Source organism: Melanerpes formicivorus, unplaced genomic scaffold (assembly GCF_026170545.1).
Source record: "Melanerpes formicivorus ecotype bairdi unplaced genomic scaffold, bMelFor1.0.p_v2 SCAF_10, whole genome shotgun sequence".
NCBI classification, from domain to species: Eukaryota; Metazoa; Chordata; class Aves; order Piciformes; family Picidae; genus Melanerpes; species Melanerpes formicivorus.
The window spans coordinates 9,740,763-9,755,433 of NW_027142362.1; the positions used below are offsets into that span (position 1 = coordinate 9,740,763).

The 14,671-nt window shown below is 58.8% G+C and overlaps 1 protein-coding gene across 1 annotated transcript; it reads left to right on the forward strand.

Moving 5' to 3' along the window:
* The first annotated feature begins 783 nt into the window (after window positions 1-783).
* Window positions 784-14,529, forward strand: NOX5 (NADPH oxidase 5). Its single transcript, XM_068144361.1, has 16 exons — window positions 784-987; window positions 1,186-1,336; window positions 2,542-2,752; window positions 3,864-4,098; window positions 4,755-4,908; window positions 6,266-6,441; window positions 7,131-7,313; window positions 8,116-8,248; window positions 8,891-9,033; window positions 10,513-10,644; window positions 11,354-11,398; window positions 11,783-11,907; window positions 12,423-12,507; window positions 12,966-13,065; window positions 13,212-13,378; window positions 14,261-14,529. The coding sequence occupies exons 1-16, from the start codon at window positions 838-840 to the stop codon at window positions 14,390-14,392; spliced, it is 2,322 nt and encodes a 773-aa protein (XP_068000462.1). The 5' UTR covers window positions 784-837; the 3' UTR covers window positions 14,393-14,529.
* The last annotated feature ends 142 nt before the right edge of the window (window positions 14,530-14,671 follow it).

Consider the following 14,671-nt stretch of genomic DNA (forward strand, 5'->3'; position numbering starts at 1 on the left):
CCCAGTGTTCAAGATGTGACCTCACCCTGCCCCATACAGCCTGGTTGTTCCCTTGCTGCAGGATCCTGCCGCTGTGGTTGGTCACAGCTGCTACACACTGCTGCTGTTCTAATCCCCTGTCTGTGAAGCTCCCAGCACCATTAAGCTCTCTGACCTTGGGGCCACATGCTGGCCAAATCCAGGGAGGAGCTCCTTGTCCCCTGCAGCTTCAATCCCTATTTACTGGCCATCAGGAACACATGGGCAGTGTCTTTTCCATGCTGCAACCTTTATTCCCTGCTGAAAAAAAAGCCCTGCTTGGACAGCACTAAACTGAGGAGGTTGCCATGGGAATGTCAGAAGCAGAATCCAGGTGGTGAAGCATCACTGCAGGCAGTGGGCAAGGCCAGGAGCAGGGAGAGGTTTGTGCAGTAAGCAGCAGAGCTTTGATTCCACACTGGAGCTGAGGCAGCTGATGGCCAGCTGGAGAACTCCCCTGGTCCTGCTGCTGTCCTGTTTCTTGAGAAGCTCCCTCGGTTTCAGACACAAATCAGCTTGTTGGAGGACACTGAGGTGCTGGAGTGTGTCCAGAGAAGGGCAATGAAGCTGGTGGAGGGTCTGGAGAACAGGGCAGGTGAGGAGCAGCTGAGGGACCTGGGGTTGTTCAGCCTGGAGTGAAGGAGGCTGAGGGGAGACCTTCTGGCTCTCTACAACCCCCTGAAAGGAGCTTGGAGCCAGGTGGGGGTCAGTCTCTTCCACCTGGTGATAGGATGAGAGTCTGGAGGTAGTGACAACGTAGCAGCAACAGGACAGAAGCAGAGTTTGAAGGCTGCAGGGGGCTGCTGGGGGCTGCTGCCCATGCTGTGTCCTCCTGCAGGCTCCTGCACCATGAGTGTGGGCGAGGATGCTGAGTGGCTGCAGTGGGTGACCAAGCAGTTTGGGAGCATCGCTGGGCAGGACAAAGAAATCAGCCTGGAGGAGTTCAGAACTGCTCTCCAGGTGAAGGAGGTGAGTGCCTGTGGGTCTCCTCCCCCCAGACACTGAGCTGTGGTCTCTTGGTTCCTCCCTCCTGGTTTTGGGCAGCCCCCATGGCTTCCAGCTTTTGCTGGCCCACTCCCACTGCTGGTGGTGAAAGCTTTGTCTGGAGCACCAGGATGTGGCCGGTGGGGATCAGCTCACCACCATCAGCTCTCCTCCTCCCCACAGTCCTTCTTTGCTGAGAGGTTCTTTGCCCTGTTTGACACTGATGGGAGTGGGACCATTAGCTTGGAGGAGCTGCTGGGAGCCCTGAGCCTGCTGGTGCATGGCACTGAGATGGAGAAGCTGAGGTTCCTCTTCCAGGTGTACGACGTGGATGGTAAGATGATGAGATGGGGATTCACTTCTCCTCTCTGGGACAAAGTTGGGATTCACAAGGCACCAGGGCTCTCCACAGCTTGGAAACCCCTCCAGGGATGGGGACTGCCTTAGGCAGCCCAGGTCAGGCCTTGACAACCCTTTCCATGAAGAAACTGTCCAATCTAAACCTCCCCTGGGGCAACTTGAGGCTGTTTCCTCTTGTCCTGTCACTTCTTCCTTGGGAGAAGAGACCAAACTCCACCTGGCTCCAACCTCCTTTCAGGGAGTTGTAGAGAGCCAGAAGGTCTCCCCTCAGCCTTCTCTTCTCCAGGCTGAAGCAGCCCCAGGTCCCTCAGCTGCTTCTCAGAAGACATCACAATTTGGCTTCCAATCCCCTCTCAGGTTAAGCCCAGCTGGGTACAGGGTGGGTAGGTCTTCACTTCTGGACCTTCATGAAAGGTCTATCTGGCATAATGCTTCTGCCTTCATCTTGTGATGACAGCATCAAGGCTCCATCTGAAAGCCAGCAGTTCAGCAGGCCACCCCTCAGGATTTCACCCTTGGCCATGGAGAGGAGCAAGTCTCCTTCTTCAGTTAGAACTGGATGATCTTTAAAGTCCCTTCCAACCCAAAGCATTCTCTCATCCTGTGGTCACTGCTGTGGCCTCCTCTGGCCCTGCTCCAGCAGGTCCACCTCTCTCCTGTGCTGACAGGCACACCTGTGAGCTGTGTCCTGCTCCAGCCAGGCAGCTTCCCTCCAAGGACAGGAATCATAGAATCAATAAGGTTGGAAAAGACCTCAAGGATCAGCAAGTCCAACCTGTCACCCAACACCTCATGACCAGACCATGGCACCAAGTGCCACCTCCAATCCCCTCTTGAACACATCCAGGGATGGAGACTCCACCACCTCCCTGGGCAGCACATTCCAATGGCTAACAACTCTCACTCTGAAGAACTTTCTCCTCACCTCCAGCCTAAAGTTCCCCTGGCACAGCTTGAGACTGTGTCCTCTTGTTCTGGTGCTGGGTGCCTGGGAGAAGAGACCAACCCCCTCCTGGCTACAACCTCCCTCCAGGTAGTTGTAGAGAGCAATAAGGTCTCCTCTAAAGGAGGCAGTGACTGCGTGGATCAGAGGTGGAAGGTGAAGGTGGCAGCAGGGGGGGTGTGAGGGTGCTGTGGTGCATCAGGTCCCTGCCCTGCGCCTCCGTGGTCCCCGTGCAGGCAGCGGCTGCATCGAGCCGGAGGAGCTGTGCGTGGTGCTGCGGTGGTGCCTGCGGGAGAGCGCCATCGCCCTGCCCGAGGAGCGCCTGCGCGACCTCACCCTGGCCCTCTTCGAGGCTGCCGACAAGGACCGCAGCGGCTCCATCACTTTCGAGGAGCTCAAGGAGGAGCTGGAGGCTTTCCCAGAGGTCATGGAGAACCTGACCATCAGGTAGGTCGCTCTGGCAGCCTCGCAGGGGCTGTGGGTACCCCTCTGAGGACCTTTTTGCTCCTGCCTGGAGGAACAGTGGTGGCATTTGTGGGCTCATTAAGGTTCCCTTGGGGTGTCCAGAGCATGAGGTGCTTGGCCTGCATGGGGAGCTGCTCGACTCATAGAATTGTCAGGGTTGGAAGGGACCTCAAGGATCAGCCAGTTCCAACCCCCCTGCCATGGGCAGGGACACCTCACCCTGCAACAGTTTGCTCACAGCCACATCCAGCCTGGCCTTCAAAACTTCCAGGGATGAGGCTTCCACCACCTCCCTGGGCAACCTGTGCCAGTGTCTCTCCACCCTCATGGGGAAGAACTTCTTCCTAACATCCAATCTGAATCTACCCACTTCTGGCTTTGTTTCATTCCCTCTTGTCCTATCATTACCTGACAGCCTAAAAAGTCCCTCCCCAGCTTTATGGTGCCAGGCTGGCTGCAGGGGTGGCACTGAGATGGGTGCAGGGATGATGCCACACTGGGTGAAGGGGTGGAGCTGGGATGGCTGTGGAGGGGATGGGTGCAGGGGGATGGGTGCAGGGGGATGGCTGTGGAGGGGATGGGTGCAGGGGGATGGGTGCAGGGGGATGGGTGCAGGGATGGCTGTGGAGGGGATGGGTGCAGGGGGATGGGTGCAGGGATGGCTGTGGAGGGGATGGGTGCAGGGGGATGGGTGCAGGGATGGCTGTGGAGGTGATGGGTGCAGGGGGATGGGTGCAGGGATGGCTGTGGAGGTGATGGGTGCAGGGGGATGGGTGCAGGGATGGCTGTGGAGGGGATGGGTGCAGGGGGATGGGTGCAGGGATGGCTGTGGAGGGGATGGGTGCAGGGGGATGGGTGCAGGGATGGCTGTGGAGGGGATGGGTGCAGGGGGATGGGTGCAGGGGGATGGGTGCAGGGATGGCTGTGGAGGTGATGCCAAGCTGGGTGCAGGGCTCAGGCGCATGGGTGGGTGCAGGGATGGGTACAAGGATGGTGCAGGGATGGGGGTGGGGGCGATGCCAGCCTGGGGGCAGGACCAACCACCCCGGCTGCCCCTTGGTGCGGAGAGGATCAGCGCCGCCCTTGCTCCCAGCGCAGCGAGCTGGCTGAAGCCCCCAGCGGCCGCGGAGAGGAGCCGCCGGCCGCGCCGCCTGACCCGGGCCTACTGGCACAACCACCGTGGCACGCTGGCATTCCTGGGGGGCTACACCAGCCTCAACCTCCTGCTCTTCTCCCTGGCTGCCCTGCACCACGCCAGCCGTGGGGGCTGGGTGATGGTGGCCCGCGGCTGCGGGCAGTGCCTGAACTTCAACTGCACCCTCCTAGCAGTGAGTGCTGGGTCCTGGGAGGGTGCTGAGCTTCTGAGAGAGGCTGGGTGGTGCTGAGCTGGGCTGTTTAGGGCTCCTGAAGGGCAGCACTGGAGCCTGTGGGCTTCTGCAGCTGCGGGACTGGGCTGTCTTCTCTAAGTAATGGCAGAAAAAGAGGGTTAGGGGGTGGTGAGCAACCTGGGGCCTGGGTGCTCAGGGTGCACCTGCAGATGGGGCCTTGACTTCTGCCTCGGGGTGCTCTCCAGGGTGACAAGGACACCTTGTATCAGGAGGGAGCTGGTTCTGGAGCCACAGAGGACCACATCCCCAGCGCCTCTGCTTGCCCCCAGCGCCTCCATCTCTCCTTCAACGCCTCTGCTTGCCCCCCAGCGCCTCTGCTTGCCCCCAGCACCTCCATCTCTCCTTCAACGCCTCTGCTTGCCCCCCAGCGCCTCTGCTTGCCCCCAGCACCTCCATCTCTCCTTCAGCGCCTCTGCTTGCCCCCAGCGCCTCCATCTCTCCTTCAATGCCTCCGCTTGCCCCCAGCGCCTCCATCTCTCCTTCAACGCCTCTGCTTGCCCCCCAGCGCCTCCATCTCTCCTTCAGCGCCTCCGCTTGCCCCCAGCACCTCCAGCTGCCCCTCCTCACCCCCACTAGCCCCTCTCCCTCTCCCGGAGGTGCTGATGCTGCGGAGGTGCCTGACCTGGCTACGAGCCACCCCCCTGGGCAAGGCTTTGCCCCTGGACCAGCACGTTGTCTTCCACCAGCTCGTGGGGTACGTGGTGCTGGTGCTGGCAGCTGCCCACACGGGTGCCCACCTTGCCAACTTCAGTAAGTAGCAGCTCCTGGGAGGGGGTGTCCGTGTCCCAGAGGGATGGAGATGTCCCAGAGAGGGGGATGTTCAGCTCCCAGCAGGATGCAGATGTCCCAGGGATGGGATGCAGAGGTTCCAGGGGTGATGTTCATGTCCTGGAGGGATGCAGAGGAGGATGCTCATGCTGTGGAGGGATGGCTATGTCCTGGGGGTTAGATACAGATGTCCCAAGGGGGTGATCGTGTCCCAGAAGGATGCACATGCTCTGGGGAGGAGATGCAGAGGGTGTGTTCATGTCCCAGAGAGATGCAGATGCCCCAAGGAGGAGATGTCCCATGTGCCAGGGGGGTGCAGATGCCCCAAAGAGGGGTTGCAGAGGTTCCAGGGGGGATGCACATGTCCAGATGTTGGGACACAAATGTCCCAGGAGGGATGCAGGTGCTTCACAGCGGGGATGTTCACGTCCCAGAAGGATGCACATGTCCTGGGGGGAGGCACATCCCCAGGGAGGGACAATACAAGGCCTGGGGAGCGGGTGCCCCCGCGCAGGGGGCTGTGAGGCCTCGGGCAGGGTGCAGGCAGCTGGAGGCTGTGCAGCGCCAGGCAGTCTGTGCTCTGTCTGCTGTCCCCCTCTAGTGGCACCTCAGCCGGGCAGCCGACAGCTCCTGCATGCCCCAGCCCTGCACCCCGCGGTGCGGCGCCAGGGCTGCACATGATACAGACACTGAACGGTCTGGCTTGGAAGGGACCTTCAAGATCAGCCAGTTCCGACCCTCTGCCGTGGGCAGGGACACCTCCCACTAGAGCAGGTTGCTCAAGGCCTCATCCAACCTGGCCTTGAACACCTCCAGGGAGGGGACATCCACAACCTCCCTGGGCAACCTGTTCCAGTGTCTCACCACCCTCACTGGAAAGAATTTCTTCCTGATCTCCAGTCCTTGCTTTGCTCACCCCGGTGCCCCCCTTGCAGTGAGGGCAGCCCAAGAACAGGCTCTGCAGAGCAGGAATGTTGCATGAGGAGAAACTTTTCCTTCTGGTGTGAAGGTGCCAGAGCCCTGGAGCAGGCTGCCCAGAGTGGTTGTAGAGTCTCCTACTCTGGAGAGCTTCCAACCCCCCCTGGCCATTGTGATCCTGGGCAAGCTGCTGTGGCTGCCCCTGCTTGAGCAGGGGGGTTGGACTGGGTGATCTCAGAGGTCCCTTCCAACCCTCACCACCCTGGGATGCTGGGACTTTTCCCAAAGTCCAAGGACTTGGGTGCTGCTTGGTTGAGCACAGCAGTGGGCAGCAGCTTGGTGAGTGCAGGAGGGAGGTGGGTGCCGAGGGGTGTGTGCTGCGGCTGCCCCGTGCCCCATCCTCACCCGTGTGCGTGCCCAGGCAGGCTGGCGCAGCAGGATGGGCACCCTGCCCTCACCCAGTACCTCTTCTCAGCCCTCCCCGAGGTGGGGGGCCTGGGGGGCACGGCCTCACAGACAGGACTGGCGCTCCAGGGGCTGCTGGCCGCCATGCTCGCCTTCTCCAGCCCCTGCGTCCGGCGCAGCGGCCACTTCGAGGTGCGTCCCACCACGGCCCCCCGGCAACCCCCAGCGGTGCCAAAGCTGCTCCCTCCTGGGGAGGTGACACCCTCCTGGGTGGGTGCCCTCCTGGGTGCTGTCCTGTGGGTGGAGGAGAGCTCATGAGCCTGTGTGGTAGCCCTCCAATACCTGCCTTGGGCTCCCCACGCTCCTCAGGTTTGCAGTCTGGGGGCTTCTTGTGCTTTGCTTCCCCCTTGGGCACCCCACACTCCTCAGGTTTGATGTTGGGGGCTTCCTGTGCTTTGCTTCCCCCTTGGGCACCCCACACTCCTCAGGTTTGATGCTGGGGGCTTCCTGTGCTTTGCTTCCCCCTTGGGCACCCCACACTCCTCAGGTTTGATGTTGGAGGCTTCCTGTGCTTTGCTTCCCCCTTGGGCACCCCACACTCCTCAGGTTTGATGTTGGGGGCTTCCTGTGCTTTGCTTCCCCCTTGGGCACCCCACACTCCTCAGGTTTGATGTTGGAGGCTTCCTGTGCTTTGCTTCCCCCTTGGGTACCCCATGCTCCTCAGGTTTGCAGTTGTGGGGGTTCTGTGCTCTGCTTCATTAGCTGGGCTGCCCTTGCCTGCTGGGATGGCCCAGCACAGCCTCACCACAAGGCACCATTTGGCTCCACCACTTTCAGTTCACGTTCAACCCTCCCCTCTGTCCTTCATTCTCTGCCCACAGGTCTTCTACTGGACCCACCTCTCCTACATCTCTGTCTGGACCCTCCTCCTCCTCCATGGCCCCCACTTCTGGAAGTGGTTTGTGGTTCCTGGTTGCCTCTTTGTGCTGGAGAAGGTGCAGGGCTTGGCTTGGCGACGTGCCGGGGGGCTGCGCATCGTGGAGGTCAACCTGCTGCCCTCCAAGGTCTGCACCCACAGGGGTCTCCATGCTCCTTCCCACCTCCCTCCTGCTCATCTCCTCTTCTTAGGTCAGGGTGAAGATGCTGTGGTGCCCAGAAGCTCCTGTAAAGTTTGCAGAGTGTTTTGCAGCACGGAGAAAAGCACCTTGCAAGCCACCATGGTGGTGGTTGGACGCGGGGGGAAGAGGAGGGAGGGACGGTGGCACATCGAAGGGGGTGGTGGCCCCCAGTGGGTTTGGGTGGTGGTAGAGGGATGCTCCTCAGCCATCTGCAGGAGGCACAGGGCACAAGGAAGAGCTTACATGGAACAGGTCATAGAATCCTAGAAAGGTAGGGGCTGGAAGGGACCTCTGAAGATTCATAGAGGCACAGAAGAGTTTGGGTTGGAAGGGGCCTTAAAGATTATCTAGTTCCAACCTCTCTGCCAAAGGAGGAGGAGGTTTGGGTTACTTAGGGCTGCCTTGAGGAACGTTTACAGCAAGAGGTGAAGGTGATTCCTTCATTTTCAAGCCATGATCCTTTTCATTTAGACTTTTTGGAGCCTGTTTTTCAAGTTAAAAACAAATCAAAACCAACAGAAACAACTCCTTTGGCTGAGAGCCCCTTCAAAACCCTGTCATGTGGGGCAGGAGGCTCTCTGACGGTGAAGCTGGGCAGCCAGGAGGAGAACAAACTCTCAGGATGAAGCTGCAAGCCCACCCTGTGCTGGCTGCTGTTTAAAACAGGAGGCACAGAGCTTGGCTGCAAGGGGACAACCCCAGCAGAGCCTGAAGTGTTCCCAGCTTCTCTGGTCTCCTTTTCCTCCAGGTGACTCACCTTGTGATTGAGAGACCACAGTCTTTCCACTACAAGCCTGGAGACTACATCTACCTGAACATCCCAGCCATTGCCACCTATGAGTGGCATCCCTTCACCATCAGCAGTGCTCCTGAGCAGCAAGGTGATCACTGACCCTTCATTCATTTTGCATCCTGTGGGTGTCTGGGATGATGTTTTCCATCACACAGGTCCCATCAGGGCTGCTGGATCCTCGTTGAGAGTCATGCAGGTTCATGCAGGCCTGCACCCTGGGTCCAGTTCTGGGCTCCCCAGGTCAAGAGAGGCAGGGAACTACTGGAGAGAGCCCACAGGGGGCTACAGAGATGCTGAGGGGCCTGGAGCATCTCTGTGAGGAGGAAAGGCTGAGAGCCCTGGGGCTGTTGAGCATGGAGCAGAGCAGCCTGAGCGGGGATCTGCTCAGTGCTCAGCAAGAGCCTAAGGGGTGGGGGGCAAGAGGATGAGGCCAGACTCTTATTGGTGGTGCCCAGTGACAGGACAAGGGGACAAACTGGAACCTAGGAGGTTCAACCTGAACAGGAGGAGAGAGGTCTTTGTTGTGAGGGTGCTGGAGCCCAGAGAGGTTGTGGACTCTCCTCTGGAGAGCTTCCAAACCCCCCTGGCCATTGTGGTGCTGGGCAAGCTGCTGTGGGTGCCCTGCTTTGGCAGGGGGGTTGCTGCTGGGCCACTGGAGCTGTGTGGTGCTGGGGCTATGGGCAGGTTCCATGGGTAGATTGCTCACTGTGTGCTGTGCTTCATCCCACAGAGACCCTCTGGCTGCACATCAGGTCTCTGGGCCAGTGGACCAACAAGCTCTATGAATACTTCCAGGAGCCCAAATATCCCAGCCCAGAGCCAAACCCACTGAGCAGGAGCCTGAGGGAGAAGAGAGGCCAGCACTGGGCACAGGTTGGTGCCCATGGGGCTCAGCTTTTGGCAGACACAGGAGTTAGACCTTAAACTGCTGCTGGTTGGGAGCTGTTTGTGAGGTTGGCTTTGCCCCACAACGTGCCCATGGGTTTCTCAAGGTGATGTCCTCATCTGATACTTGTGGAGGTTTCTGTGGGATGGTTTGTTCCTGGCCAGCTCCCAAAACCCCAAAGAATCAGAGAATGGGTTGGGTTAGAAGGGACCTTAAACTCCTCCAGTTCCAACCCTCTGCCAGGGGCAGAGACACTTCCCACCAGCCCAGGTTGCTGCCTTCAACACCTCCAGGGAGGGAGCATCCACAAGCTCCCTGGGCAACCTGTTCCAGTCTCTCACCAGCCTCACTGTAAAGTATTCCTTCCTCTTCTCCAGTCTAAATCTCCCCTTCTCAAGCTTCCCTCCATTCCCTTGTGATGAAGAGATCATTAATTGATGAATATGAAATATGGAATGATAGAAATATTAATAGTATTAATTATTAACATTATCAACAACCGAGGAATCCCTATTTTATGCACGGATTCTAGTGCACGGCCGTGAAATACATCCCATAAGTGGTTCCGTGTGTACAATTTGGACCCAATGAGACTAGTTACAGAATTGATGTCAACCGCGGGAACGACAGGGTGCAGTTCCGCCGCTTGTCCACCAGGCGGCGACTCGACGGGACGCTGCCGGCTGCTTGGCTCTCCACAGAGCATCGCAATGCCGCAGGGGCTTGAGCTGCAAACGCTACGCTGCGAGGCGCCGGGGCTTTGGCCTGAGTGTTAGTGAGTGGGAGGCACGTGGAAGGTGCACTGTGTCATGGAATCAACGAGGTTGGAAAAGACCTCAGAGGTCATCCAGTCCAACCTGTCACCCAACACCTCATGACTGCTAAACCATGGCACCAAGTGCCACCTCCAGTCCCCTCTTGAGCACCTCCAGGGATGGTGACTCCATCACTTCCTCAGGCAGCACATTCCAATGGCTAACAACTCTCTCTGGGAAGAACTTTCTCCTCACCTCCAGCCTAAACTTCACCTGGCACAACTTGAGACTGTGTCCTCTTGTTCTGGTGCTGGGTGCCTGGGAGAAGAGTCCAACCCCCACCTGGCTACAACCTCCCTTCAGGGAGTTGTAGAGAGCAATAAGGTCTCCCCTGAGCCTCCTCTTCTCCAGGCTAAGCAACCCCAGCTCCCTCAGCCTCTCCTCACAGGGCTGTGCTCCAGACCCCTCCCCAGCTTTCTTGCCCTTCTCTGGACACCTTCCAGCATCTCAACATCTTTCCTAAGCTGGGGGGCCCAGACCTGGACACAGGACTCAAGGTGTGGCCTCACCAGTGCTGAGTACAGGGGCACAATGACTTCCCTGCTCCTGCTGGCCACACTGTTGCTGAGGCAGGCCAGGATGCCATTGGCCTTCTTGAGCACCTGGGATGGATGGGACCTCAGGACCATTGTCTTGTCCTTGGCTTTGCAGGAAGGTCTCTGCAGCAGAATCAGCTCTCAGAAGGGATTTGTGGCCACCGGTGAGGATGGATCCATTCAGCTGAGGTCATACAAAGCTACCTGCACTGCTGCCTCAGGAGAGCAGGACCTGCCAGTGGAGGGGGTGAGCACCATCACTCAGCACCACTGAGACTCCCTGGGGTTCAAGGGCAGAGGGAAGGAGGTCTCTGCTCTCCTCAACACAGCAGTGGCCAGAGAATCAACCTGGAGAAATGAGGGTTTGGTCCAAATGGACCAAAGGTCATTAAGAAGCTCCTTTTAGAAGGAACTCCTCAGCTAGAGATGGTGGCAGTGGCAGGACACTGAGAGCCACCAGTGAGAAGTTCTCAGCATATTGATTCTGTCTGGGCTGGAAGAGCAGTCCCTGCAGATAACAAAGTTTACATGAGCTGGTTCTAATGAGCTTCTCTCCCTTCCACCTTCATCTGTCCTCCCATGAGCAGAGGTTCCCCACCCCTGCTCCTGCCACCTGGACTATCACAGTCCTTAGAAACCTCTTACTTACCCTCCCTCCCCCAGCCTCCAGGTTGTGTTGGAATTTGGATAACTTCCTTTCTAATCAATACTGAAGCTGATTATGATCCAGGTATCACCAGGTGACAGGCTGCTGCTGTTGGATGTTGGTGGGATGTCCCACCAAGCTCTGGGCTGGCTTGAGCAGCGCTCTGGGATGTGGCTGGAAGTGTGTGTGTGCAACCTGCACAGACCCAGCTGGGGAAAGCCCCCCAAAGCTGAGGAACAAGCTTTGGGTTAGGGCTGGCTGTCACAGAGGGGTTAGGCAGGAGATGGTCATGGCCCTCTTCACCTTGCAGGTCTCCACTGGGCTGGGTGAGACCCATCGGCTCTGCAGCGTCAGGGTGAGCAATGCCTCGGTGCCTCTGGAGCTCTGCTGAGCAGGGCTGTGCTTGGCATCCCCAGGAGGGACCCACCTGTGCTTATGGCCACCCTACACGTGCTCCTGGCCACTCCATGCATGTGCACCTCTGCACAGATGCTCCCACCTGAGGCTGATGCAGACCTGGCATTGCTGGGGGTCTTCATGCTCCTGCCCACCCCACCCTCCTCTTCCTTCCCTCCCTCCCTCCCGTCAAACTCCCCTAAGAGCCCCCAGGTTCTGCCTTGCTCACCGGCTCTGCTCCTACCCCCAGCCAAAGAGCTGTTGATCCCATGGGCTGCTGGACCTCTCTCCTCTCAGAGGTCCCCCAGCCTTACTGATTGATTCTGTGGCCTCCCTCCCCCAGTGCTACATCGATGGCCCCTACGGGACCCCAACGCGGAGGATCTTCGGCTCGGAGCACGCCGTGCTCATCGGCGCCGGCATCGGCATCACCCCCTTCGCCTCCATCCTGCAGAGCATCATGTACAGGTTGGTGCCAGGGCAGCAGCTCAGGCTCTGCTCACAACAGCACACCCTCCAGGAGGAGCTTGGATGTGGCTTTGAGTGGCACAAGACGTGAGGACCTTTACAAGCCTTGCCCAGCCCAGCCTGTGGTTCTGTGTATGCTATGGACCTGTCCTCCACCCCTTCTGCCTGTGGGATGAGCTCCATGGGGCAGCACCCATCGTGGCTCCTCCTCACTTCTAACCTTGGGCTCCATCAGAACATGGCCACCAGACCTACAGATGGGTCTTCCCTTGGTGCTAAGCATCCTTTCTGCTGCAGGAAACCCTCTGGCAAGAGGCTGGCTCTGGGGACCTGCTTAGAGCTGGTGAAGAGCAGGATGTTAGGGGTTGGAAGGGACCTCCAAAGATCATCAGGCCCAACCCCCCTGCCAGAGCAGGACCACAGAATCTAGCACAGGTCGCAGATGGTGCCCCTGCAGAGGTGTGCTGGGCTCTGAGGGGTGCAGGTGGTGGGACAGGAGGTGTGTGCCCATGCAGGTACCGCCGGCGGAAGCAGAGCTGCCCCAGCTGCCACTACTCGTGGTGCGAGGATCTGCGGGACGAGGAGATGATGCTCAGGAAGGTAGGAGCAGGTGGGGAGGCCTGTGGGACCAAGCTTAGCCCTGGGGATGGGGGCAGGAGTGCTGCAGGCTCCTGAGGGTGCAAAGCCCATGAGCTTCTTTCCAGGGAGGGTGGTGAGACACTGGAACAGGCTGCCCAGGGAGGCTGTGGATGCTCCCTCCCTGGAGGTGTTCGAGGCTGGACAAGGCCTTGAGCAACCTGGTGAAGGTGTCCCTGCCCATAGCAGGGGGGTTGTAACTACATGAGCTTTAAGGCCCCTTCCAACCCAAACCACTTTATGAAGTGGGGTGACAGGTTGGACTCAATGATCCTTGAGGTCTCCTCCAGCCTTAGCAATACTGTGATACTGTGAATCTATGAATCCCTTCCTGGTCCAGGCCATGTGGAGCGGTTGGGTGTCTGGAGTTGGTCCCCCTGCTGCCTGCCAGCTCTGAAGCAGAAGCTTTTGTGTCCTTCCAGGTTGACTTCATCTGGATAAACCGGGACCAGAAGCACTTTGAGTGGTTTGTCAGCCTGCTCACAAAGCTGGAAATAGAGCAGGCTGAGCAGGAGCCAGGAGGTGAGCAGGAGGCAGGGGCCAGCCAGCCCTGGCCTGACCCAGGGCTGCTCATCCCTGTGCTTGGCATCGCCCTCTGGAGACCCCAGCTCAACCTGGGGAGGGGTGGACACCCCTGGTCTGCAGCTGGGCTCCCCCTGAACACTCAGGGAGGTTCCTGGAGATGCACATGTACATGACATCAGCCCTCAGCAAGAATGACATGAAAGCCATTGGGCTGCAGATGGCCCTGGACCTCCTGGCCACCAAGGAGCAGAAGGACTCAATCACAGGACTTCGGACCAGGACCCAGCCTGGCCGCCCTGACTGGAGCAAGGTGAGGGCCGGCCCTGTCCCACCACCCAAACCATGCTCCCCAGGCTCACTCTTTACAGAGGACACCACTGGAGAGTCCCCTCTGCTTTGCCCTGCTGGGACCACATCTGCTGTGTCCAGTTCTGCACTCCCCAGCTCAAGAGGGACAGGGACAGAGCGTGTCCAGTGGAGCCTATGAGGCTGCTGAAGGGGCTGAAACGTCTCTGTGGGGAGGAGAGGCTGAGAGAGCTGGGGCTGGGCAGCAGCAGAGGGGATCTTACTAATGCTTATAAATAGTTGAAGGATTAGGGTTGGGGGGCAAGAGGCTGGGGTCAGACTCTTCTCAGTGGTGCCTGGTGACAGAACAAAGGGCAACAAACTGGAAGCCAGGAGGTTCCACCTGAACAGGAGGAGAAACTTCTTTGGGGTGAGGCTGCTGGAGCCCTGGAGCAGGCTGCCCAGAAGGGTTGTGGAGTCTTCCTTCTCTGGAGACTTTCAAGGCCCATCTGGATGTGTGAGCTGCCCTAGGTGATCCTGCTTTGGCAGGGATGCTGGACTCTATCTCCAGAGGTCCTTTCCAACCCCTACCATTCTGTGATTCTATCATTTGGAGTGGGAAGATGCTCCAGGCTCTCCAGACCTGGGGAAGCTTCTCCAGAGTGCTACAGGAGCTCAGGAAGGGGGAGTTGTGCTGGCCAGCAGCTCCCTGGGACAGGAGTGGGCTGTGCCACCCCCATCTCTCTCCCTGGAGGTGTTCAAGGCCTGGTTGGATGAAGCCTTGAGCAACCTGCTCTAGTGGGAGGTGTCCCTGCCCATGGCAGGGGATGGAACTAGATGATCTCCAAGGTCTCTGCCAACCCAAACCATTCTGTGAGTCTATGAATCTCTTCTCCTTTCACTCCAGGTGTTTGGGAAGGTGGCAGAAGAGAACAGAGGGAAGGTCCAGGTCTTCTTCTGTGGCTCACCAGCGCTTGCCAAAGTCATCAGGGCTCATTGTGAGCGGTTTGGCTTCCGCTTCTTCAAGGAACACTTCTAGCCAGCAGCCTTGGCCTCCCTGCCTGCCCCACCAGCCCTGAGGCAGGCTGATGGGCACCAGCACCACCCATGATGGCTCCAGCCTGCTCCTAGCTCAGGGCTGGGGAGGGTGGGAAGAACCAGAGAGAAGGAAGGGGAGGGGAAGGGCTCAGCTGGGCCTCAGGGCTCTGGGGTGGAAGGGATGAGGTCCTAGAGCCACTTTGGGGGGTCCTGGAGCATCTTGAGAGGGGGAAAAAACAGTGCCCCAGAGCACTTGGGGATGGGGTGGGAGGGGAGAGGG